Source organism: Polyodon spathula, chromosome 22, assembly GCF_017654505.1.
Source record: "Polyodon spathula isolate WHYD16114869_AA chromosome 22, ASM1765450v1, whole genome shotgun sequence".
NCBI lineage: Eukaryota > Metazoa > Chordata > Actinopteri > Acipenseriformes > Polyodontidae > Polyodon > Polyodon spathula.
Genome location: NC_054555.1, coordinates 14057842 through 14084127, shown reverse-complemented (window position 1 = coordinate 14084127; position 26286 = coordinate 14057842). Strand labels below are relative to the sequence as shown.

The following is a 26286-nucleotide window of genomic DNA, read 5'->3' as shown; positions in this document are numbered from 1 at the left end:
ATTTGAATAGTTACTGTAACAACAACACAGAATGGTTGTAAACTTCTTAAAACGACAGGGCCTGTAAACAAAATGTTGAAATACTGCCCCATAACGCCCACCATTGAGTGTGAAAGCAAAAATGCAACTACAAATCCCACGAGGCGTTGCTCGGGTGACGGCGACACCATTGTAACGCAAGACTGCAGTTTAGTCACATGATGTGACGTTGACGTGTTTTTAGGAAAACCTGTGTGGTCGCCATTTTAAGACTGTTTGTTGGTGAGAGAAGACCATTGAGAGGTTTTTTTAAGCCTATTTTTGAAACGTAGAAAGCGAGTTATTGGCTTGAACTTCAAATAGCTGGTGCAGAGGTAAGGCAGATCATTTAAATGAGCACGGGGTTTACTTGTATTTGTGTTAAATAATTTTCTAAAGGAAGGTTCATTAGACAAAAGACAGACGGAAGCCCTCGAGGAGAAAAAAAAAACCCTCAGTTGTTATCGATTATTTATATATTGTTTTACATGTATAAAATGATCACGTTTTAACAAGAGTATTTGTTTAGCATGTAAAACATGTTTGTCTATTGAGTCGAGTAAAGTGCGTGCAATCAGTACTGCTGTAAAAACGATAAAGCCCACCCCTCCCCCACACAGACTTCACCTCAAACAAAGCGTTCCGTGTCAGAATTATGTATCGTCGTTTTAAAATGTAATTCTCCGTCTGCCATGTTAAGTTACCGGCATAATGAAATTAATCCGACTTTTTGAATATCAGTATAAGTATATTTGAATAAGATATTAGTACTAGCATTGTCTTAAATGTCTGCATATTCCGAAAAAAATCCCACACATTTAACTCAGTAACTGAGAATTATGGTTGTGAATACATAATTGTTTGGACTTGGCCGAAGGGTAAACTCCTTTGTGTACAAAATGGAGACGTGGCATGCCAAGTAGAGACTCGGTGTCCTTGATCACATAAGCCCTACAGTCGACTTGGCTAGTGTTACGCGAACCTTTTCCATAGGCGCATATGAGCACAAATTAAAAATAAATACACAAACACGATTTGCCAAAACAAGTATGACCAGCTTATATTTGCTCTTTAACATTTAGACCGTACACATCGTTTCCTTTTTTATACTTGCTGTTTAAAAAAAAAAAAAAAAAGTTTTACGTTCTTTAATTTCCTTTTAAGAGGGTTGTCATTTTTTTTTATCAACAAACTTTTTGTATTTTGTCTCCTAGAAAGGTTGAGGGTCAAATTCTGCCATTGTCGGCGCGTCAGTACAGGGCTTTAAGCTTACGTTTTTCTAATGTAAACTGTCTAGGCAAGCACTGAACAATATTAGGCGCATTTACAAATGTGCTTGCATTATTACTCATTTATTTAAGAAAATAAATACTCTTTTTGTAAAACTAAACAAAATAATTAAGACTGATGTTGCAACTTTTTTTTATTTCATGCAAACTGTAGATAAAACGAGAGGTTTATCTTTTTTTTCTGAAGTTGGTGTGAAAATACCTTTTAACTAGTTTTGTACTCCTAAAGCAGCGGTTCTCAAGCTGCGTGTCCTTCTCTTTTTTGGAGGCTGGATGATTTGAAAAAAAAAACAAATTGTTATATTTTAAATGTATTATATTTAAAAATAATTTAAAATAAAATAACGCAAAAAGCTTTTGTTTAATGTGTTAATGTTCCTTGGCAACTGTGAAACGTCACAAGTACATTGCGTGGTTCCCCTTCCCCACCCCCAAGTAAACTTAAAAACTTTATCATAAGAACATAAGAAAGTTTACAAACGAGAGGAGGCCATTCGGCCCATCTTGCTCGTTTGGTTGTTAGTAGCTTATTGATCCCAAAATCTCATCAAGCAGCTTCTTGAAGGATCCCAGGGTGTCAGCTTCAACAACATTACTGGGGAGTTGATTCCAGACCCTCACAATTCTCTGTGTAAAAAAGTGTCTCCTATTTTCTGTTCTGAATGCCCCTTTTTCTAAACTCCATTTGTGACCCCTGGTCCTTGTTTCTTTTTTCAGGCTAAAAATGTCCCTTGCGTCCACACTGTCAATACCTTTTAGAATTTTGAATGCTTGAATTAGGTCGTCACGTAGTCTTCTTTGTTCAAGACTGAACAGATTCCATTCTTTTAGCCTGTCTGCATATGACATGCCTTTTAAGCCCGGAATAATTCTGGTCGCTCTTCTTTGCACTCTTTCTAGAGCAGCAATATCTTTTTTATAGCAAGGTGACCAGAACTGCACACAATATTCAAGATGAGGTCTTGCTAGTGCATTGTACAGTTTTAACATTACTTCCCTTGATTTAAATTCAACACTTTTCACAATGTATCCCAGCATCTTGTTAGCCTTTTTTATAGCTTCCCCACATTGTCTAGATGAAGACATTTCTGAGTCAACAAAAACTCCTAGGTCTTTTTCATAGATTCCTTCTCCAATTTCAATATCTCCCATATGATATTTATAATGTACATTTTTATTTCCTGCGTGCAGTACCTTACACTTTTCTCTCTTAAATGTCATTTGCCATGTGTCTGCCCAGTTCTGAATCTTGTCTAGATCATTTTGAATGACCTTTGCTGCTGCAACAGTGTTTGCCACTCCTCCTACTTTTGTGTCGTCTGCAAATTTAACAAGTTTGCTTATTATACCAGAATCTAAATCTATACCAGGGGTACCACCCCTGTGTCAAGAGACTGCTGCATGATCTTGGTTAGCGGTTTGTAAATTACTTCTTTCATTTATTTGAGTACTACTGGGAGAATCTCATCCGGCCCAGGGGATTTGTTTATTTTAAGAGCTCCTAGTCCCTTTAACACTTCTGCCTCAGTTATGCTAAAGTTATTTAAAACTGGATAGGAACTGGATGACATGTGGGGCATGTTGTCAGTATCTTCCTTTGTAAAAACTTGTGAAAAGTAATCATTTAACATATTTGCTATTTTTTTTTCTTCATCTATGATTTTGCCATTTGTATCTCTTAAACATTTAATCTCCTCTTTGAATGTTCTCTTGCTGTTGTAATATTGGAAAAACATTTTGGAATTGGTTTTAGCTCCCTTAGCAATGTTCATTTCTATTTCTCTCTTGGCCTTTCTAACTTCCTTTTTGACTTGCGTTTGCAGTTCTGTGTACTCTTTCTGCGTACTTTCTTTTTGGTCCTTTTTTAATGCTCTGTAAAGTGCCTTTTTTCGCTGAATATTTTTTTTAATTGATCTATTAAACCATTTTGGCAATTTAGTTTTACATTTAGATTTGTCTACTTTAGGGATATAATTGTTTTGTGCCTCTAGTACTACATTTTTGAAGAACAACCATCCTTCTTCTGTGGGTGTTTTCTCTATTTTACTCCAATCTACTTCTGTTAGTCTCTGTTTCATACCTTCATAGTTTGCTTTTCTAAAATTGTAAACCTTAGCTTTAGTCATTTCTTTTGGGGATTTAAAAAACACTTAAAATGAGACCATGTTGTGGTCTGAGTTTGCCAGTGGTTCTCTGACCTCTGTTTTAGTTATTCTATCTTCGTTATTTGAAAAGACTAAATCAAGGCATGCCTCCCCTCTAGTGGGTGCCTTCACAAATTGTGTTAGGAAGCAGTCATTTGTCATTTCCACCATTTCTATTTCATCCTTCGTGCTACCCACCGGGTTTTCCCATTTTATTTGGGGGAAGTTGAAATCCCCCATTAGTATGGCTTCTCCTTTGCTACACACATTTCTAATGTCATTGTATAACAGATTATTGTGCTCACCGTCTGAATCTGGCGGTCTATAGCATGCTCCTATTATTATGCCCTTTTGAATTTTTGTCCGTTATTCTGACCCATATTTATTCGGTTTTATTTTCTTTGTCCAGGTTTAACACCTGGGCTTCAAGACTGTTTCTTATGTATAGCGCTACCCCTCCTCCTCTTCTGTCCTGCCTGTCTTTCCTATACAGTGTATACCCACAAATATTATATTCGTCCCCATCACTCTCAGACAACCACGTTTCTGTAACACCTATCACATCATAGTTACCTGTTAGTGCAGTAGCTTCAAGTTCTAGAATTTTGTTTCTGATACTTCTAGCATTTAGATAAATACATTTAATGGTTGTCTTACCTGAGTTGTTGTTCTTGTTTTGATGCGGTCTCCCTTCTGTTTTTTTGTTGATTTCTCCCCCCTTCCTTTCTAGTTTAAATGCTTCCGAACCTGCTCGAGGATCTTTTCTCCGAGTAGACTAGTTCCCTTGTTATTTAAATGCAGTCCATCCCGTCTATACAGATAGTCCTCGTTGTAGATTGTGGTCCAATGATCAAGATAGGTGAAGCCTTCCCGTGTGCACCACATCTTCAGCCATGCGTTTTGATTAATTATTTCCAGCTGTCCATATGGTCCTTTGCAAGGTGCGGGTAGTATACCAGAAAATACCACAGTTTTGGTTTTCTCTTTTAATTTCCTTCCTAGCTCTCTGAATTTGTTTTGCAGGGATTTTGGTCTGTCTCTTCCAATGTTGTTTGTACCAATGTGGACGACTACTACCGGGTCGTCTCCTGTTCGTTCCAGGAGCCTGTCCACGTTCTCAGTGATGTGCTTGACCGAGGCTCCTGGAAGGCAGCACACTGTTGTAGTAAGGGGGTCCAAACTGCGAATTGAACTTTCTGTGTTTCTTAATGTGGAGTCCCCAACAATCATGACCTCCCTTCTTTTGCTGTCTGGTCACCACTGTCAATAGGGTCCTGGATGTTGTTCCTTTCATTCTCTTGTTGTTGGTTCTGCTCGTCAAAATTCTGAAGTGACTCAAATCTGTTGGTTGTTTTGATTTCTGGTGGTTGTGTTTGACGAAGTTTCTTTTTTTCCCTGCTTCTGCCTACCTGAACCCAGCTGTTCTGACCTTCTATCTCCCTGGTGGCTTTCAGTCTGTTAGGGGTGATGCAGACTGATCAGCAGCACGCTTAGTGAGAAATAGCTTTAATGAGAAATGGATCGTTTTGTGACAAAGGAAGAAAAACGTACAAGGCAAGCTGAAGTGAGGGCAGCAGCGGTGGTTCCAGCAAAACGCAGAAGCCTAAAATATAACTAAGCATATTTCAAACTGGGCATTACATGGAGCGGGTCCAGCGGTGCACCGAGCCTCAATGTATTGTGCGGCGAAAGAATGGTAAACCACAGCATGCTGCCCTGCAAACTATGGCAGCATCTCGAAACAAGACCCCCTACTTTAGTATCTAAACCCGTAAAGTATTTTTCAGAGGAAGCTCAATGAGTTTGTTTATTTCTTTCTTTATTGCATTTATAGAGCTCTTTTATAGAAAGTATTGCAAAGCACTGTATAGTACATAGCAGAAAAAAAAAAACCACAATACGTTTGTATAGCATAGCACAAAACAGCCACAGTCAGACAGTTTAAATAACAGTACACACAATAATACAAAAGCAGCAATTTTAAAGTTACATTAAAACCTACTAAATAAGAAAGTTAACAGGACAAAAAAATCATTTTTAGCTGCTTATATTTGTATTCTTTTTGAATTAATACTTGTGAAACTCATACTGCTCTATACTGGACAAATCCCTTCTACTTTTTTATTCTTTGCAAAATATAGGATTTTCACTGTTATATTGTTTTAGTAAACTGGGGAGGCGCAGTTTTTTTTAATTTTTTTTTTTAAATAGTTCAGGAAGGCTCACTATGACAGTTTGAGAACCACTGTTCTAAAGTAACATTTAAACTTGTCAAAAGCAATAGTTTTTGTATAATTTTATGGTGTACTATTTAAGTTATTGTGTATGTTGATGTATCTGAAGCTACATTATTTGGTGGCCTTTCCGTGACTTTTCCCTGAATTCTTGTTTTTCTTTTTTTCGCCCATGAAATGTTCAAAAACTCACTGTGCCAAAATCGTAGCCTAAGTGATGAGTTTGAGATCGTGGAAACATTCATCACCCATGTAAACCTAAAACAAAAATGATGGTTGCACCAACAACAAATATGAAACAAAATCAATTGGGTGCACCGTAGAGCCTTGAACTAGTCGGTTTGTATAAACTTTTTTTTTTTTTTTGTCGGAAGTTGTAGTTTTTGACTTGGCTTTTTTGTTTTTTTAGATGCGGCACACAAAGCGATCATACTCTCCAGAGTGGGCTGTTAACGGCAGTTGGGATCAGAAGTTCGGTAGCTGTTGCAAGCGCAGAAAACGGTCTCATAGTAGTGAGAGAGAAAATAAACCCCATAAACATCAACGTCTTGTTAAAATGACTGATTGGTAAGTCAAATACCTTGGTCAGGAGTGATACGTTACTTGAATTCAGACTATTAAAATATAAAACGCTTACTGGAGCCACTTCCAGAGTGCATTAGCTATGTTTTAGAAACAGTAAATATGTTAAATCTGTCAAGCACAAAAAACGTTTTTGTCAGTTTTATACTACAGAAATGATCCTGCTTCAGAATTAAAATCATAATAGAGCATGGCATAGTCTGTCTAAATATAGTACCACAGAATGCACTTACCAGGACAGCAGCCAGAATGTCACCGGTCTTCAGTCGTTTGCACTTTGTACTCCAACAGACACAATGACATCTTCCAAAATGTTTTTTGATTGTGGCTAATTTCATAATTTGGGTCCATTCCGGATACTGCTTTTTTAAATTAGGTATAATTGCTTCATTGTGAAATACACGTTTATATGTATAAAAAAAAAAAATCAGTGTCTGTGGGTGAGGTTATTGCTCCTTCATACTCTGTGCAAAATCCTCCAACTGTATTTAAACATAGCATTCAAACTGCCATGGGCCATGTATATGCATATGAAATAATACCTGTTGGTGAAAATCAGTAAATCTGAACAGTTACTGAGACTTTATAATAAATATATCTGTTTAAAATATTAAGCAAAATGCTACACTGAAGCTAGAATCTAAACTATTAACTTTTCCATGTCATTTTTCCTTTTTGTAGTCATTACCTGGAGGCTAAGACATTGAATGAGCAAATGGACCTCAAAGAGAAGAAGCGGGTTTGTGAATGTAGGAGAGAGTACTCGCCTAGATATGAAAATGAACATTGTAGGGATCAAGACTGGCACCATTATAGCAAGTCCTCTGGGAGAAGCCGTAGAAGTGGGATAAGTGGGAGAAGCAGAAGAAGCAGTCGGCCCAGGAGACAGAGGAAACACAGAAGCCACGTCAACCGCCGTTCACACTCGGTATGAAAGTTTTCAGTTTTGCATGTCTAGCTAGGATTGTGATTTTAGATGAGATGTTTATGGTTAAACTACAATTAAGCAGTTTTGTATTTTTTATTTTTTTGTACTTTATCCAAGCAATGTTAACACAATATTGCAATGCTATAATGAAAACTTGTCTAAATATGACAAACATTTTAAAGGAGCAGGTTGTGTGTAAAAACATAAGCCATTGAGCTAGTAGGCCTTCTGTTATTGACAGTTTAATTTTACTATCAGGAGTTTTTACCTTGTGACCTCTGGGATGGAAATAGAAGACTTTCACTACAGTATAGAGCAGTTTGAATTCCTGACCTGAGCTTAATTGCGTATGTCTTGAGTTTGTAACAACTAAGATTTTGCTTGCTCTTGTATGATTAAACTCATGGTAATAAAACAGCTGTGCAGTGGGGGTTTTGCATCTATCCTTGCACTATCAACAAATTGGGTTAAAGCTTGTTGTTGAGTAATCATGCATTGTAGGTCTGCAGATAAAATCTGTATTAAAATGGGATTTTACTTGCAATAATTGGCGCCATACAAAGGCATGCAATATCAAGGCAACTTGTGGGATATCTATTCCATTGGTCTTTGGAAATATTCCTGAGTGTGTATTTGTAACTTTCTAAATAAAAAATAAAAAAAACAAACAATGAAGATCTCAACCTCGGAAGAAACGTTAATGTTGTGGTTTTTTTGTATTGATTGCATTTGTTGCATTGCTATTTTGAGAAGAGTCTTATCTGAAAATTTGTTGCCATGTTTTTCTTCTGTAACACAAACTATGTGGCCCTGTGCATTTCTGGGGGATGAATTTGAATTTGCTCCTGCCAACCACCCATGGCCTGGCGTGTTATCTGAATGCCTGAATATCTTCCTGCTGAATGAATGAATGGCGCGTTCTGCCCTGAATTCACTCTGGTTTTTGATGACGTTGGTGCCGGCTACTTGACGTTTGCAGAGGAGTCCCCGCAGGAAAAGATCCAGGAGTGTTGAGGATGATGAGGAGGGGCACCTGATCTATCACAGTGGAGACATGCTAAGAGCAAGATGTATAGAATATTTTTGTAACTTTTTTCAGAACAATGTTAGTGTAGGTTAAAATGGGGGCATGATAGGGATGTGTTTTGGCTGTCTATCTTTTTTTTTCTAGCATTTTTAAAAATGAATATTTATTTTAGTAATAGCAAAACAGTACGCATTAGGGATTTTGTGGTTTTTTTGTTTGTGTTTTTAACCAATATTTAGAGATTTGTAAAGCACAGTGTAAAATAATAAATTAATGGAGGAAAAACCTACACACAAGTTATCCAACTATGCAATGAATGCTAGCCTTATGTAGTTGTGTATTCTGGTGATTTTATGTGAACTTAAACTTTCTTATATGTACTCTAATTATAAACTGTTTGTCTCTTTAGATGAGATTGTTTGCACTTTAGGAGAAGGAGCCTTTGGGAAAGTTGTGGAGTGCAAAGATTATAAGTAAGTTTTATGTTTTTAATAAACTCTGTAGTCATTGCTTTAAAAAAACAAAATGTAGCAATTAACATTTCGCCTTGCATCCCTAGATTAACACAATTAACCATTTTGAACAATAGTTCATTTTACTGTAGTTAATGTACACATTTACAAATATCTTTTGTGGCTTTAATTTTTAACCAGGCCTGAACAGTATGACTTTGTTTGTTTGTTTTTGTTTGTTTGAAAAACTGTGTATAGATTATTTGTAATTCAACAAAATGTGGCATTATTGGTAGGGGGTGAATACATCTGCAAACCACCGATGGTGTATATATTGTATGTTTTTGTTTTTCTATAGAGGGGGTAATCACGTGGCACTGAAGATCATTAAAAATGTTGATCGATATCGGGAAGCTGCCCGATCTGAAGTTGAAGTGCTAGAGCAGATCAATTCTCTAGACTTTGACAGGAAATAGTAAGTTCTGTTTTTATTTGTATATACAGGGTTTTCATGTTCAGGTATTCGCTCATAATTTAAATATTGGTTTGGATATTCATTAGTTTTCAAAAAGTAATAAAATCCATTGTATTGCTTAGAATGCAGGCAGAGACAGCATAGCGGCAGGGGGGCGAGGCCCCTGTGTGAGCCTGTATTTTACACCAAGATATTACTATATGTAAAGTTAAAGTAGAAAAATATTAGTGAATTAGCAACAAAACAAAGGATGCCAGATAGCAGTTCAGGTTAAAAATTGTTATTGTTTATTACCAAAATAAATAGTACGTAAAGTTGACACCGCATTTTATTTATTTTTACTTTTTTCATCCCTTGCCATTGCTGTTTCTTCACATTAAGCAGTGGCCAAACATGTTTTCATAATAACATGAGGTTTACTTGTGCCTTTTTGTAGTTGATCAAGCAAATTAAATAAAACAAGCATGGAAATGGTGTTGTAAGAGTAAAAAAACTTGCTGTTTTGGTTCTCGTTTTACATTCTACATAGTGGCAACATAAAATCTATAATTTATTTAATCTATTTAAAAATCACTACACAGTTTCAGCAAGTTGGGCACTGTTTAAAGCCTTTTCTCTGTTCCATGAGATTCTGATTGAGAGAGAGAAAAAAAAGTAATTCCTTCATGTAAAGTTGCTTTTTTTTCATCTGCCTCATTGTACTCTAGCTTCAGGAGTGTAGTAATTTTAGAAAATCCTGAAACTTCATATTTTCTCTTTTAGCCCATGTGTGCGGATGCTGGATTGGTTTGATCACCATGGCCATGTCTGTATTGTGTTTGAATTGCTTGGGCTGAGTACCTATGATTTTCTAAAGGAGAATAGCTTCATGCCTTTCCCACTAGATCAGATCAGACACATGGCATACCAGATCTTCAGAGCTATTCACTGTAAGTATGCTTTGTATTTCCGTATATGTAGGGTTAAACAGTGTGTGGTAGGATGTAATGTTAGAAGAGATAAACCCACTCATATTTACTTAATGTATTTTTTATTTATTTTTTATCCTTAGTTTTACATCGGAACAAGCTGACGCACACAGACCTTAAACCTGAGAATATTCTCTTTCTAAACTCTGATTACATCATGGAATACAATGCCAAAATGGTAAATGTTTTTGTCAAATGTTTTTCCTCTTTGTTTGGTTGGTGTCATTTTTTTTATTGTATTTTTATTTATTTTTTTGATTTAGAAACGGGATGAAAGAACATTGAAGAACCCGGATGTCAAGATTGTAGACTTTGGTAATGCAACATATGATCATGAGCACCATAGCTCTGTGGTGTCAACAAGGCATTACAGAGCTCCTGAGGTCATTCTAGGTGAGTCTAGGTTGCATGAAGCATATTGACTAGGTGCCCCACATGCAAATCCGAAAGTGGACAAAAAGCTTGTGATTTTTAAGAAATAAACCCAACACATTTTTTGCAATATTATAATATAACTGACTGGTTCACTTGCATTTTCAGTTTGTTTTTATCATATTTTAAATTAAAATCATATTGCAGAATACCAATTAGATATATTTAGGGTTACTGTGTATTCATTGACTATTGCATTTAGTTAAACTGTCCCTCTTTCAATCTGTCTTCCAGAATTAGGATGGAGTCAGCCTTGTGATGTCTGGAGCCTTGGATGCATTTTAATTGAATATTATCTTGGATTAACACTGTTCCAGGTCAGTCTTATTTACCAAGTTAGTTATTGAATTGTACACAGGCTTTATTTTAGTGCCACAGCCATGGGCGCAAACAGCTTTCAATGAAGCTGTATTCTTGTTTAAAACAATTGTTCATAATCACCCATTTGGATTCCCTGTGTTTTCCAAAGTTTGGAGTGCCTTTCTGTGGGGTGATGTTTTTCTTAAATTTCAAAAGATCATGGTGCATAAGGCAGCACAGACTGCATTGCATAATTGCAGTTTTACTTGGTCACAGCACACACGTTCAGGAAAATCTGCTAAGAAGCTGTTTTATCACCCATGTGAAGTCTATGTAAAAACAAATACATGTCTTTGTTACAGACACATGACAGTAAAGAACATCTTGCCATGATGGAAAGAGTCCTGGGACCAATACCGACCCACATGCTCAAGAAGACCAAGTAAGTGAACTTATTGAATGTTACCATTGATGGGTGTGATTTATGTGCTAAAGCTAACAAACTGGCTGACTGCTAATTTCCTTTTTCTTTAAGGAAACGAAGATATGTTCATCGAGACAGACTAGACTGGGATGAATACAGTTCTTCAGGCAGATATGTTAGGAAGCATTGCAGACCTCTTAAGGTAAGAGATCAGAGGTGACAAAGGTGCACAATTCCATACATTTTATAAGTAACATAGTATCTTCCTATGCAATCATAATGAAATTCTGTTTTGACATTCTTTAGAAGAAGTTGTATATAAATCTGGGCAGTAAGATTTGACCTTTAGTTGTGTTTGCAGTGGGTGTAGGTCTTGATCTACTTTACATAGTACGAGTAGTAAACACAAATAGAAAGTCTTTAATTGCTGTCCAATGGGAATCTTAAATTATGGCAGCTTGGGTCATTGGATCTCTACTGTGGGATAATACTCTTTACAAAGCCGGTGTTTCTGAATCTTTGCTTGTAGAGTAATACCAATATAATTGTTTGTTTTGTCTTTCAGAATTACATGGCTTCTAAAAATCCAGACCATGAAAAACTATTTGACCTTATCAGAAAAATGTTAGAATACGATCCTCTGAAAAGAATTACACTGAGTGAAGCCATGAAGCATCCTTTTTTTGATCTTGTACGCAAAGCAAAAGTGTAACAATTTAAAAACCAATTGCATATCCAATTTGAGATTCTCCAGAGGAGATTACATGGACTGTGTCAGTCTGCCATGAAATAGTCATTGTGTTCTGTAAAGGCTAGTGGTTAAATTTATTGTGTATCTAGGTAGTTATGTAATTGATTCTTTGCATTTCTATCCACAAGATACATTTGTCTAACTTTGTACAATGTGTAACTTTCACAATAAAACCTAAACTAAAAGCTGTATTCACATTTTATTGGGGAGGGGCTATATAATACATGATCCTTATAGTACTGGTTTGTCAGGATATTTAGGTTGTCCTGTTAGCATATACATGCAATACACATTTGCGTTTTTATCCACAAAGTTAATATTTGGTGCAGAGAATGTTGATGTGAATTTTGTCATTCCTGAGAGGAAGGTTGCTGTTTTATCCCATTTTCTATAGGGGTAGGACAGTAGATTATAAAATCTTAGAAATTATACATAAACGATTCAAAATTATAGCTTGGTTGCATAGCATAATATAGCATTTTCCTGTAGGTGGCAGCAAAAGCATAATAAATGATTAGCTCAACTTAACAAGTTTTATTAGAAACGTTGGTTGATTAGTTCAGCATGTTGGTGTTTACATTGTTAACTAGGGAACTTATGTAGGAGAGTTAAAACATGTTTGACATTTTCCATTATTTAAATTTGGTGTTATATATAATAATAAACAATTAATAAACAAAATGGAGGGATACGATCTGGACAAGGGTAAACTTTGACTTGATTTTTCTATTACATGTTTCTAGCCAGTAAATACAAGAGACCTGAAACAAAAGCATTAGGTACAGTTTGACAGTAATAATCCTGCATTTTGGCCACTTGAGTGCAGTCAAAACTTCTATATAACTTGACATTGAACCAAATAAACACTATGGTAATAGGAAGCTAGAAATTGCTTATCTTAACTACACAGGCAGGCCATAAAAGGGAACATAATTAACATTAAGATGTATGCAAATATAAGTGCTAATGTGTAGGCCCTTCAGTCTATCTCATCTGTAAATGTAATCCTAAAGCCACTGTCAGGTTAGTCTGAATTTTGGCTGTGTAATTGGCAGTAATTAAATAATCGGCCCATTAACTAATTCTCGTTTGCAAAAAATCTGACTTGATTCAGTCACAATGGCACAAATAGCTTGCAAAATTGATATCCTTTTGAAAATGTTTTGGTTGTTCAGACAAGTAAACTGTATAGTTAAGTTAAACAGTAAAGAAGGTCTCATTGTGAATACAGTAGATAAGCTGTAGGTGTAGACTATAATAAAGCAACAAATTATAGATTATGGAAACTTGATATTACTGTACATAACTCCAGATGGGTTTTGATGTGCATTGTTTGGATTCTTGTTTTTGTTAAACTGACTGCCTGGTAGTACCAGTACTGTAGGTACATTCTCCAAATTCTAGTATTGGGTCTTGCATTTATTCAGCAACATAATCTGGAAGTGGATTCCACAGCTGAGTACCTGCATTGACCAACATATCACGAAGGAGTAAGCCTGCAGACAAGGGCAAGGTACTGGTAACAGATGTGCTGCTGTAGTTCAATCCTAGAAAACACTGGACAAGAGACATTTGTTTTCACAGGCCTGTGCCGGGAGCTGTGGGTGCCACTCTTAAGGCCATTCTGTAATGTTTTGGTTCCCAGATGTGCATCTGGTATAAAGACCACCTGAGCTTCACACTCACTGCCCAAGCTGCATGTAGAACACTACAGTATGGTGTGAATTATACCTGCAACCACTGAAGTGAACAGGAGAGGGAGAATTTATCCTGGAATGTGTAGTTTTGTCAGGATAATTGAGATTCATCCAAGTGGAGGTGAAAATCAAGCCTGAAAAACAAACAGACCAGAAGAAAGACCAGCAAATGTCTTGTGATCAGTATAAATGAGGCTATTTCAATCTTGTCTATAATCTCTTTAAATAAAATATGTGGTTACCTGTGGTGATGACTGAACAGCCAGTCTCAGCAGGCTAGTCTTTTACAGCAAAATATAAACACTGTATGAGTTAAACATTACCAGAAAATAGGGAAAAATATGTTTGTTTTTTTTCCTCTAAATTTTTGTTTGGTTTCTCTGACCTACACCATAGCTTGCAGATTGCATTAATAACCTGCTTCTGCAGGTAGTTAGAGGCATAACTAAATGACAGGAACACGAGGGATTCAGAGAGGTTTTATCTTAAATGAAATTACAGATGTAAACAGTCACATAGGTATCGTATTTAAAGTGTACAATTGAGCTGGATTGTTGGACACTTAACTTTTAAATCATAAGCAGACCTTACTATAATTTTACCATAATGTAGCATTTTCAGAATTGAAAATGTTTTCATACCATATTGTACAAAGCAGCTCTGGAAGTGTGACAGGCATTATTTTTAAGTTTTTACACACACACACACACACACATGTATATAGAACAAAAATATAAACGCAACGTGAAGCGCTGGTCCCATGTTTCATGAACTGCATGAGGTAAATGGTGGTCACACCAGATATTGACTGATTTTCTGATCCACAATCCTTTTTTTAAGGTATCTGTGACCAACAGATGCCTATCTGTATTTCCAGTCATGTGAAATCCATAGATTGGGGCCTAATGAATTTATTTCAATTGACTGAATTCCTTATGAACTGTAACTCAGTAAAATCTTTGAAATTGTTGCATGTTGCATTTATATTTTTGTTCAGTGTATATAGACACACGCAGACAGTGGTTTGCAGAAGTTTTCACGCTTTGTTGGCACCTGAGCATACACCACGACACTTTCAAATTAGACTTTAAATGTAGAATCTAGACAAACTACATAGATAAAGATAAAAAAGTATATATAGAATATAAATAAGTAAGATTTACAGAGAAAACGATAGGTTGCGGATGCAACCCCGGTTCCCTGAAAGAGAAAGTAACCATCAAGGTATGGGATGTTGCCGTCAGGCAGTAGGGATTGGCTGAGCTTTATAGCAAAGCTGCCGATAGGCCTCCGCGCACGAGCTGCCTTGTAAGCCCGCCCCCCTGGGAGATTACTATATGCAGCGCGCAGAGACTCTCTTCCTCTTTTGCTCTTCAGGCCGTGAAGGCTTCCGGAGTGACCTCGCAGCTTAATGGTTATCTTCTCTTTCAGGGAACCGGGGTTGCATCTGCAACCTATCTTTCCCTTTCAAGTCGAAAATAACCATCAAGGTATGGGAACAGTGTACCCAAGCCGTCGTGAGGGAGGATTCTCGGCAGTAGGACAGACTTACGTCATAACGTAACTGCGTAGGCAATACATCTACGCATATGCGGAGCTGCACCTCAGCGTCTATGCTCTCAATGACACCTGTCCTAAGGTGGAAAAGTCAACATCATGTTGGCATCCTGAGGTGCCATAGAGTGTAGTACAGATGCTCCAAATGGTGGAGCAGAGGAATCCAGTACGTTCAACCGGTAAAACCTCATAAAAGTATGCGGTGTAGCCCAACTGGCTGACGCACAAATGTCAGACACCGGCACCCCTCTAAAGAGGGCCCAGGATGTTGCCATACCCCTAGTGGAATGCACCTTCAACTGCCCTGGGGGCGGAAGGCCTGCAGATTCATAAGCTAATTTAATAGCATCCACTATCCAATGGGAAAGGCGTTGTTTAGACAACGGCTGACCCAAAGTCTTAGAACCATGGCATATGAACAATTGTTCTGTTTGCCTCACAGTTGTTGTACGGTCAATATAACACTGCAATGCCCGCACAGGGCAGAGCATGTGTAACCTTTCTTCCTCTGGGGAAGAAAAAGGAGGATGGAACGCCATCAACTCGACTGGTTGGTTCATATGAAACGGGGATATGACCTTGGGTAAAAATGCTGGATTTGGGTGCATGGAGACCTTAGAACCGTCTCCTGCGAAACGAGTACATGATGAATGCACTGACAGTGCATGTAACTCGCTGATACCACTGACAGCAAAAACGCAGTTTTTATAGACATGAGCTTCATATCCACAAAAAATGGCAACCTGGTGATAACCCATCAATGTGTACATGGCAAGCTGATATGGCGGCTAAATACACTTTAAGTGTAGAGGGAGATTTCCCTTCATCTAACAGTTTCTGTAAAACTGTAAAATCACTGCCATAGGGCAAGATATTGGGTAATGGCCCCGCGCCAGACACCATTATTGGAACAACTGCCATGTACGTGTACTGCGACCGAGTAGAGGGCGCTCTAGCACTCTGAATGGTCGAAATCACCGCCGTTGAATGCCCTAAGGCTGACAGGCGCTTCCGTTCAGGGGCCAAGCCCATAGCTGCATGAGCTTGGGGTTCGGATGCCAAAGCTGTCCTTGGGCCTGGGACAGTAGGTGTGCTTGCAGGGGAAGCTCCCGCAGTTGACCATGCAGCAACTGCACCAGGCTCGGAAACCATATCCTCCGAGGCCACCCAGGAGCGACCAGGATCACTGTCGCTTGCTCTATCCTGACCTTCTCTAAGAAGGCAGGAAGCATCGGAAATGTTGGAAACACATATAGGAGCCCTGGCGGCCATTCGTGAGCCAGTGCATCGACTCCTAGTGGTCTGTAGAGGTCCCTCACCAAGAACCATAGGGGGCAGTGCGTGGTCTCTCACAAAGCGAAGAGATCTACTTGCGCTATGCCAAACCATTCCCAAACGCGCCCTACCACCTGAGGGTGGAGACGCCATTCTCCTGCAAGAGGGCCTCCTCTGGATTGGAGATCCGCTGCATAATTGACTCTTAATTGACACATAATTGCCAAAGGGCGAGGTCCACTGCATCTGCAGTTCCAGAGCATTGATGTGGACTGACCTCCAGGGTCCTGACCACACTCCGTGCCACACTTGTCAGCGTCGGTCGTGACAACCTCCATTTGGAAGATGGGACCCAAGTGCACGCCCTGGCAGACGTTCAACTGAACTTTCTACCAGCGCAGTGCTTTCCAGCAGGTTCGGGATACCGTCAACCTGCGGTGTTTGTCTCTCCGCAGATGCAACGCGAAGGCATTGAAACAGACATGCAGAGGTCTCTGGTGTAATGAGCCCAAGGGAAAGGCTTGCGAGGCAGCAGCCATCAACCCCAACATGCACTGACACAGCTCCATGCTGACTGTTTCGCTCAACCTGAATAGGGAGAGACATCGCTCCAGCGATTCAACTCTTTGTGTCGACAGGGTCGCTTCCATGGACGCTAAGTCCAGATGCAGACCCAAGAATTCGGTCTGTTGGCTTGGCACGAGGTGGCTCTTTTCTGAATTGATCTTCAGACCTAGCCGCTGAAGATGGTCTGTAACCATCACTGTGTGCTGTGCCAACTGCTCCTTCGACTGCGCGCAGATGAGCCAGTCGTCTAGATAGTTCAGCAGTCGGACGCCTTGAGCCCGCAAGGGAGCTAGAATAGCATCCATACACTTCGAAAAGTTTCGAGGAGCTAGTGACAGGCCGAATGGGAGGACACAAAACTCTTACACCTGACTCTGAAATGCAAAACGCAGATACTTCCTGTGACCCGGGCAGATGGGAACGTGAAAGTACACATGTCAGGTCCATGGTGGTGAACCAGTCACCGTGTCGGAAAGACTGGATGACGTGCCTGTGCGTAAGCGTCCTGAACGATAACATCCGCAGGTATTTGTTCAGTACTCGCAGATCTAAAATAGGGTGGATCCCGCCATCCTTTTTGGGCACCAGGAAGTATTTGGAATAGTACCCCTGGTCAAACAGAGCAAGGTCTACTTGTTGAATGGCATGCTTCCTGAGCAATGCCTGTATTTCCACATTCAGAGCTGAGGACTGAACCGAGTCCTTCACTGCAGTTACGACCATCCCCCCTCCCGGAAGGGGGGATGCTTTAACCGGAACTGAATGGTGTACCCGGTGGATATAGTTTTGCGCACCCAGATGTCGTTAGTGCATTGTTGCCAGAACTGCAGCTGTGGAACAGTGTAGGGGTGGGTTAACAGCTGCCTGGAGATTTCAGGGCTGTTTCGGCTGCACTCATTCGTGAGGGGACTGGCCAGAGCCACGAGGGTGTGGCCTGCCACCTTCCTTAGGGTGCTACCCTCCGCGCTGCGGTCCTGCAAATGGAGGCTGACCGCACGCTGCTGTAGCTGAAGGAGGTGTCTTAGCACCATGTGGCCGCAGCAGGTGCTGCGGTGGTGTTCTATGCCACTGGTGCTCCTGTTGGCGCTTAGGCTAGAAGGGCTTATGCAACCACATCTTCACCATCTGCTGAAATGCCTCCCGGGCTTTAGCAGGGCGCTGTAGCATCTCCTCAACCACTGGGCCAAACGTGTGCCCCAGTTGGATGGGAGCATCTAATAATGGGGCCTTGTCAGGCTCTTGAACTCTCACCTGTGAGAGCCAGAGCTGCCTTCTGGCGACTACTAGGGATGCAATACTCCTGCCTTGAACCCGTGCGTTTAGCTGGGCTATCTTGACTAGGAACTGAGCGACCAACGGCAATTCCTCCCTCAGAGACACTGAAAGGTGCTCCGGGAGGTGTTTCACCAGCGATGCCTGGCAAACTGAAAGGAGGCTGGCCACGTTGGACAATCTAACTGCCTCTGCAACCGCTGAATAGCCCTTCTTTAAATGAACCTCGTGGTCCTGCACTGTCTGTTAGGACATGCAGGGTCTTTAGTTAGGCCAGAGAGTGTCGGCGTTCTAACCAGGGCTTCAAAGGCGGCATCAACTGGTGGGAAGGACGCCAGTCCTGCCTCACTCAGTCCCTGCATGGCAAACGCGGAAGCCTTTCGCAAAGTTGCCGGTGAAGAAGCTGGGGCCCCCCAGGTGGATTGCACCTCCTTAATAAAATCAGGGAAGGCTGGGCTGTGGAGACTGTACAGACAGCGACTCAAACAGTGACCGCCAAGGTAATTCTATGGCTGGCCACTCAATCCCTAGGTGGCGAGTTGCTTGCTCCACCAGTGACCACAAGGGATCATTGGTGTCCAGCACCTCCAACTCAGTGTCTTGCTCTGAGTGGTGAGAGGTTAGTTCAGCTTCCACACTGTACTCCTCAAGGAGAGGCTCCCCTTCTGAAGCATCCCTTGAGATGACATCTACGTCCCAAACCCCTTGGGGTTGTTGGGCGACCGGGGCGGGCAGCCGGTTGATTGGCAGTTGGCCCGACCTGTGCGTCAGTGGTTGGCGGTAGTCTTCCTAGTATGTTGTATGGGAAAATAGAATCCTTTTTTTTTATTTTTTATTTTAGAGGAACTGCAGCCGCACTAAAGTACAGATATTTGTAGCGTAGCTACAGTATACAGCAACCACACGGTGTGATGTTACAATCCGCGGGTGGTATTATTGGAGTGGCTGCTAGTAGCAAGCTGAACTCCAGGTCTAGCGGAGGCAAGACCGAGGCTGCAAAAAATTGCGTGGCCTACCAGGCGCGCAACGTGTCCTCTAAACTCTATTCTATACCTAGGGGAAGAATAGACAATACAAAAAACCCAACAATATATATATATATATATTAGGGAAGACAGAGAGCCAACACGGAAAGAACACAATACCAAAGCAAAGCGTGAAGGTGAAATATATATATATATATATATATATATATATATATATATATATATATATATATATATATATATATATATGCTCAGTAGAGTGAACACTGAAACACTGAAATAAACTTAGAGAAGGGGCGGTAGCCAGCTTCTCAAGCTCAAGGCTGACGAGTACAATCAGTGATGTAAATCACTCAGAGAGAAAACTTACCAGCTCAATGTCCTACAAAGGATGAAGGCAAAAGAGGAAGAGAATCTCTGCGCACTGCGTATAGTAAGCTCCCAGGGGGATGGGATTACACAGCAGCTCGCGCACAGGCCTATCGGCAGCTTTGCTATAAAGCTCAGCAAATCCCTACTGCCTGACGGCAATATCCCATACCTTGATGGTTATTTTCGACTTGAAAGGGAAACAGATTAATCTCAGTTGCATATATTCAACCCCTTTGCTAATGCAGCCCTAAATCAGCTCAGGTGCAAATGATTTGGTTGAAAGGTCACAAAATTAGTGAAATGGTTTCAACCTGTGTGCACTCAAAGTGGTTTAACTTGTAGATAATTTCCCTCACTTATATAAAGACTTTCAAGCTGCAACTCACATAGTGATCCAACAAAGCAACCATAAATACCAAGGAGCTTTCGAAACAAGTCAGGGATAAAAAGTAGAGAGGCACAGAGCAGGAGAAGGGTACAAGAACATTTCAAAGGCGCTGATTATCCCTCTCAGCACAGTGAAGTCCATCATCAAGAAGCTGAAGATGCATCATACCACCCAGACACTACCCAGATCAGGTTGCCCTCCCAAACTGAGCAGTTGGGTAAGCAGGAAGCTGGTTCGGGATGTCACTCTGAAGCCAACAATGACCCAGAGAGATCAATAAAGTTCTGTGTCTGAGATGGGAGTCAGTTCACACATCAACAATAAGCCGGTCCCTATACAAAGCTGGCCTGTATGGATGGGTAGCAAGAAAGAAGCCGTTACTCAAAAAGCCTCATCTTAAAGCACGTAGATGATACTGCAGACATGTGAAAAAGGTTTTGTGGTCAGACAAGACAAAAATTGAAATTTTTGGTCTAAATTCCAAGCGTTACATCTGGTGCAAGCCCAACACCATCCCAACTGTCAAGCATGGTGGTGGCAGCATTATGTTATGGGGATGCTTCTCTTTAGCAGGGACTGGGAATCCTTTTTGAGCCAAGACTCTGGGGAGGAAATTCACATGTCAACAGGACAATGAGCCAAAGCCAAAGCCACACTGGAGCAGTTGAACAAGAAGAGAATTAATGTTCTTGAGTGGCCCAGTCAAAGTTCTGACTTGAATCCAGTCGAAAATTTATGGCAAGACTTGAAGATTGCAGTCCATTGATGATCCCCAACTTATCAGAACTGGAGCAATTTCCCCAGGGCCAAAATTTCACCATCCTACTGTACAAAGCTAGTAGGACCTATCCAAAAAGACTCCTAGCAGTCATTTTACCAAGTACTGACTGAATACTAATGCACCAGTAAATTTCATTTTGTACATTTTCTTTGCAAGTTTTGCTGACATTTAACTTCCTCCTCATATAACAATGTTCAGTTTAAGCACTACAGCTTTGAATAAAAGAAGTTTGGTTGAAAAACTGTGCATAGATTATTTGTAATTCAACAGAATGTGGCATTATTGGGATGGGGTGAATACATCTGCAAACCACTGTGTGTGTGTGTATATATATATATATATATATATATATATATATATATATATATATATATATATATATTGAGCCAACTCAAAGAACAACCAGCAGGAGGCGCTCGTGGCAGGCTGGAACTAAGCCGGTCCACACATCAGGGGACAGCTGGAATGATCCTTGGCTGGCTTGGAATCAGTCTGCCATGAGTTTGAGGAGTTAATTGAATGATAGGCAACAGGTGCTGCTAGTATATAGAGATGGCTTAATAATTAGTAATTGCCTTGTTTGGCCACAACAGAGATCCTTTATAAAAGGTTTATTTTTCTGTGTTCAGGAGAAGGTTTTTGGATTGTATGAACAGAGTGCTGAAACGCCATATAAATGTGGAAGTACCTCATTGGAAGAGAAGTTCTTGAGGTACGGTGAATGAACAGGAGCCCGTGGTCATTGCTGCAAGACTACTAAGAACTGTTTCATCCCATATTTAATGTTTGCATATAGGGAAGTTCCACAAGCGTCTAGCCCATTTGAGTTGTTATTTGGCAGGCAGTAGGGGCCTCCTGGATATCCTGAGGGAAACATGGGAAGCAGAGCCAACTAGGGGGCGGGCAGTAGGTGAATATGTAATTGCCTTAAGAAATCGCTTAGAGTAAAATGTCGGAGCTTGTCCTCAGTAACCTACAGCAGGAACAATTATTGCAGCAATATAATAAAGGGGCAAGGACGCGAGAGTTTCAAGTGGGAGACCAAGTCATGGTTCTGTTGCCCACGGATGCCCATAAATTTCTAGCACACTAGCAAGGTCCAGTCGAGGTTGTGGAAAAGGTAGGACCTGTTAATTAAAAAGTGCACCAGCCTGGAAAAAGAAAAGGGTTCCAAATTTACCACATACATTTATTAAAACCTTGGAAAGCCAGAGAGTGTTTGTTTTTCAGACAAGCTGATCTTATTGAGTCCCGTGTAGAGCAGGTGGAGGCGGCAGAAACCCCCGCAGTCCGAATTAGCGAGCAGCTGACCCAAAAACAAAGACAATAGGTAGAGAAACTATTATGTAATAATAGAGAGGTATTTTCAGACCCACACGACATCACCTCGGACCCGGGTATTAAGGTGCAGCAAAAGCACATCAGAATATCGGAGTCTAAATGGCAAGCCATGCTGGCCGAGATAAAAAAATGTTGGAACTAGGGGTCATTAGGGATTCTCATAGCAACTGGTGCAGCCCTGTCGTCATGGTGCACAAGCCTGATGGCTTGATTAGATTCTGCATCGATTTTCGAAAATGAAATGCAGTTTCTAAGTTCGATGCATATCCTATGCCCAGGGTGGATGAACTGTTGGAACATCTGGGGACAGCACCGTTTATCTCGACCCTAGATCTTCCTAAGGATTACTGGCTGGTGATTGCTTTTGCATCCCCTTATGGGCTGTTTTAGTTTATAGTAGTCCCTTTTGGTTTACACGGTGCTCCAGCTATGTTCCATCGCTTAATGGACAGAGTCTTAATGGTCCCATGCAGCCTATGCTGGGGCATATTTGGATGATGTAGACATTTTTAATAACAATTGGTCCTCTCACCAACAGCATCTTCATGCAGTATTAAGTTCCATTAGAGAGGCAGGTTTAACCACAAACCCAAACAAATGTAAGATTTTGTTTACTACTACTTGGAAACAGAATATTTAGGCTATACCATGGGTCAAGATTGGTTAAAACCACAAGAAAAAAAAATAGAGGTAATAAAAAAACTACCCCAAACCTACCAATCAAAAGGCATTTTTAGGGTTTGCTGGTTACTACTACCACTTTATTCTGCAATTTGCCACTCGTGCTACCCACCTGACAGAACTAACGAGGGGTACCAAGAACCTTAAAGACAAAACACAAGTTTTTGTATTGCTTCACTACGTATAAATAATTTTGAAGTTTTAAAACTACAGATACCTTCAAATTATTAATAAATTGTAACATCATACATATCACTGACTCGCTAGGTCATTGTACAGTAGTATAACTCGAACACCAATCATGAAGTCGGTGTTTGTTTGACCGCGTTGCCACAGTAACCAAATGCTGTTGTTTGTGTATTGTTTTATTTTTGGACACGCAATTGGCTTAATAGACGTGGCCAGTACAGACTGATGATGCAACTCGAGTCTAGGTGCATCCAAAAAAACACTCTCTCTTAGTACAAAATATTTATTAGATTAAAAGATTGGTGATCTTCATTAGAATATCAAATTCTAATGAATAATTTGAAGACTTTTAAACTAATAAATATTTTGTACTACGAGCGAGTTTTGCGCTTTTGAACAGACTAGAATACAACTTTAATAGTAGGCTACTTCAAGTTTGTTATAGGTTTAAATATGCAACAACGTAATCTACATTCTCTCTATTTCTCACACACACAGACGCACACCCTTCCTCCTTGTATTTACATTTAATATGCACCCGTCCCAATATACGCTTATGCCCCGGTGAGATTAGGCTCTCCTGTACTAGAGACTGACCACGCCCTGAATGCAGGAGAGACTGGATTTTTGCACCATCCACTGTCACAGGAACAACAAAACCTGTGTGCTGAAGTGACTGAGGTAATTGAACGCACCTACCTGGTTGGCTGAGGTCACACTCCATCGCAGAGCAATCCCGGGCGAGGTGGCCCACCTCCCTGCATGTCCAACACCTCGGTGGGCTGGTTTCTCTCCCCGAGGCTTCGGCAAGGGGTGGAAACACTGGAGCCATAAAAGGGGCTCGCCGATAAGGTGTCCGCGCCTGGTCTGACACTGCAGCAGCCCGTGGGTAGCCCCACCCTGCCCCAGTTCCCGGGCCGGGAGCTCCCGCCAACACCCCCCGACCAAATCCTGGACTACCCCTTCCCCCCAGTCCCTTCGCCCTCTCCGGGGCCAGTTGAGGGGTCGATCCGGTAGCCGCACTCCTCCCAGGTGGTCTCGCAGGCGTTGGCTCCGCCGCCTGGTACTGTTCCACCAGTTCGACCGCCCGATCTAGAGTATCTGGTGCCTGTCGCTGGACCCATAGCCGAGGTCCCGGGGCCAGACACTCCAGAAACCGTTCCACCATGATCAGCTCCACCAACCTGGCTTTGGTGACTGCGTCCGGATTCAGCCCGCCGCAAACTGTTCCTCCTGGAATTTCTTTCATTAGCTCTCCGGTGTGGCCCCCACACGATTTAGGATGGCTGCCTTCAGCAGGGGGTAATCCAGCATGTGCTCCAGGGACAGTGTCCTCGCAACTGCTTGAGCCTCCCTGGTGAGTTGTGGCAACAAACAGCTAGCCCACTAGGCTTGGGGCCACCCGGCCGAGATCGCCATAGCCTCGAACACCTCCAAGTAGGCATCAGGTCGATCCTCGGCCGTCATTTTGGTAGGTCTCTGTAAGGAGTGGTCTGGAGCTGCGGGTCTAGCCGTCCTCTGCACCGCAGCAGTGAGAGTCTGGCACAGGAGGTCCATTAGAGCTGCAAATTGGGTGGCATCCATGGCTTCTGTGTACTGGTTCTGTGGGTGCACTGCATTTACGGGCAATGCCAGTGAATCCCACCCTGACACCACGTGTGGAAGGGTGGTGGGTGATTCGCTGACACAACAGTTGTACTTGGAACACCACCTAGGTGCACAGAGGGCACTGTTGTCCGTGGGCTGCCTATCCACGATGATAAACAGCACCACAGAAATACCAAAGCGGGTAAGAGAATTTACTGCGGGCGCGTATACTGTGAATACGCCAGAAGAGTCAACACAGATCTCCCTCTGCTACAGATGCCAATTCGAAAATAATTTTTACCATCTTATTTAGCAAATTAATACATAACATCATAAGTCTAAACCAGTTAATCATTCTTGACAAACATATGTGTCAATCCTGCCTGCATTCTCCACTTGTTTCCTGCAGGTTGCCATTGCGTTCGCTCCCTCTGATCACTGATGAGAAATGCTCAGGAGCTCTCTGAGCGGCTCAGCAGGAGCCGGACTGAGCAAGTCGTTAAGATGATTCATTTACTGAACCGCTCTGAGCCGTTCACTTACTTAAAATAATGCCTATTTTTTCATGGTAAATTGCAAGAAGCTTTTTTTTTGTCATTGACCGCCTACAGTACACATTCCAAACACACCCATTTTTTAATTTCCAAAATATTTTTAAGATTCAAACAATTTTAAGCTATTTGTCAGCATTCGGCCAGCTGTCTTAATCTTGTTCACTTGCGCCTTTCTACTAAAATAAACTCTTAAAATTGTGTGCATATTTATTTTGCCATGTTGACCGCCGCACTGCTACTAACTCACTTTAAAAATGCACATTAAAATAAACGTCTATTTTGAACAAATCTGCGCCAACTGCCTTGCAAGCTGTCAATAAAACGTGACTTGCACATGATTCGTTGTGTGAGAAGAAGATCCATTCCAAATATTGCATCACAATTACTACATTGATTTGATTGGCTAAAGCCTACGCATTTAAAAAAAAAAAAAAGCCTATTTGACATAAACTTATACAACCTCCTTCGGGTCATACAAATGACATTTATTATTGTTTATTTTTTATAAATGCAAAAAATATTACGTTTACCGCGGATATATAATATATATATTATATATAATATACTATATCATATTATATATATATATATATACACACACACACACACACACCCTGTGATGGACTGGTGTCCCGTCCAGGGTGTAGTCCTGCCGGGTTAGGCTCTGGCTCACGTGACCATGTAAAAGATTAAGAGGTTAATGATAACGGATGGATGGATATACATTCTCTCTCTCTCTCTCTCTCTCTCTCTCTCTCTCTCTCTCTCTCTCTCTCTCTCTCTCTCTCTCTATATATATATATATATATATATATATATATATATATATATATATATATATATATATATATATATATATATATAGAATATATATAGAGTACGGTCTCTCTTAGTCTCTGGTGTACACCACATTTAGTTAACCATGTTAGTTTCCGTACGTATCTAGACATGTTCGACTCAGAGTTGGCTCGGACCGAGAGTACATGTGACAATCTAGTTTCAACACAAAACATAG

General features: G+C 40.7%; 1 protein-coding gene across 3 annotated transcripts; it reads left to right on the top strand.

Annotated features, from left to right (window-relative positions):
- The first annotated feature begins 242 nt into the window (after nucleotides 1-242).
- On the top strand, nucleotides 243-11986 carry LOC121297266 (dual specificity protein kinase CLK4-like). Of its 3 annotated transcripts, XM_041223471.1 has the most exons (13): nucleotides 243-353; nucleotides 6095-6252; nucleotides 6949-7195; nucleotides 8175-8265; nucleotides 8632-8695; nucleotides 9033-9149; nucleotides 9912-10078; nucleotides 10201-10295; nucleotides 10381-10510; nucleotides 10784-10866; nucleotides 11212-11291; nucleotides 11385-11475; nucleotides 11839-11986. In XM_041223471.1, the coding sequence occupies exons 2-13, from the start codon at nucleotides 6095-6097 to the stop codon at nucleotides 11983-11985; spliced, it is 1470 nt and encodes a 489-aa protein (XP_041079405.1). In that variant the 5' UTR covers nucleotides 243-353; the 3' UTR covers nucleotide 11986. The 3 variants fall into 3 exon arrangements, with proteins under 3 accessions (XP_041079405.1, XP_041079406.1, XP_041079407.1); XM_041223472.1 differs by lacking the exon at nucleotides 6095-6252; XM_041223473.1 differs by lacking the exons at nucleotides 243-353; nucleotides 6095-6252; nucleotides 8175-8265 and having other exon boundaries at nucleotides 7109-7195.
- Nucleotides 11987-26286: the final 14300 nt, after the last annotated feature.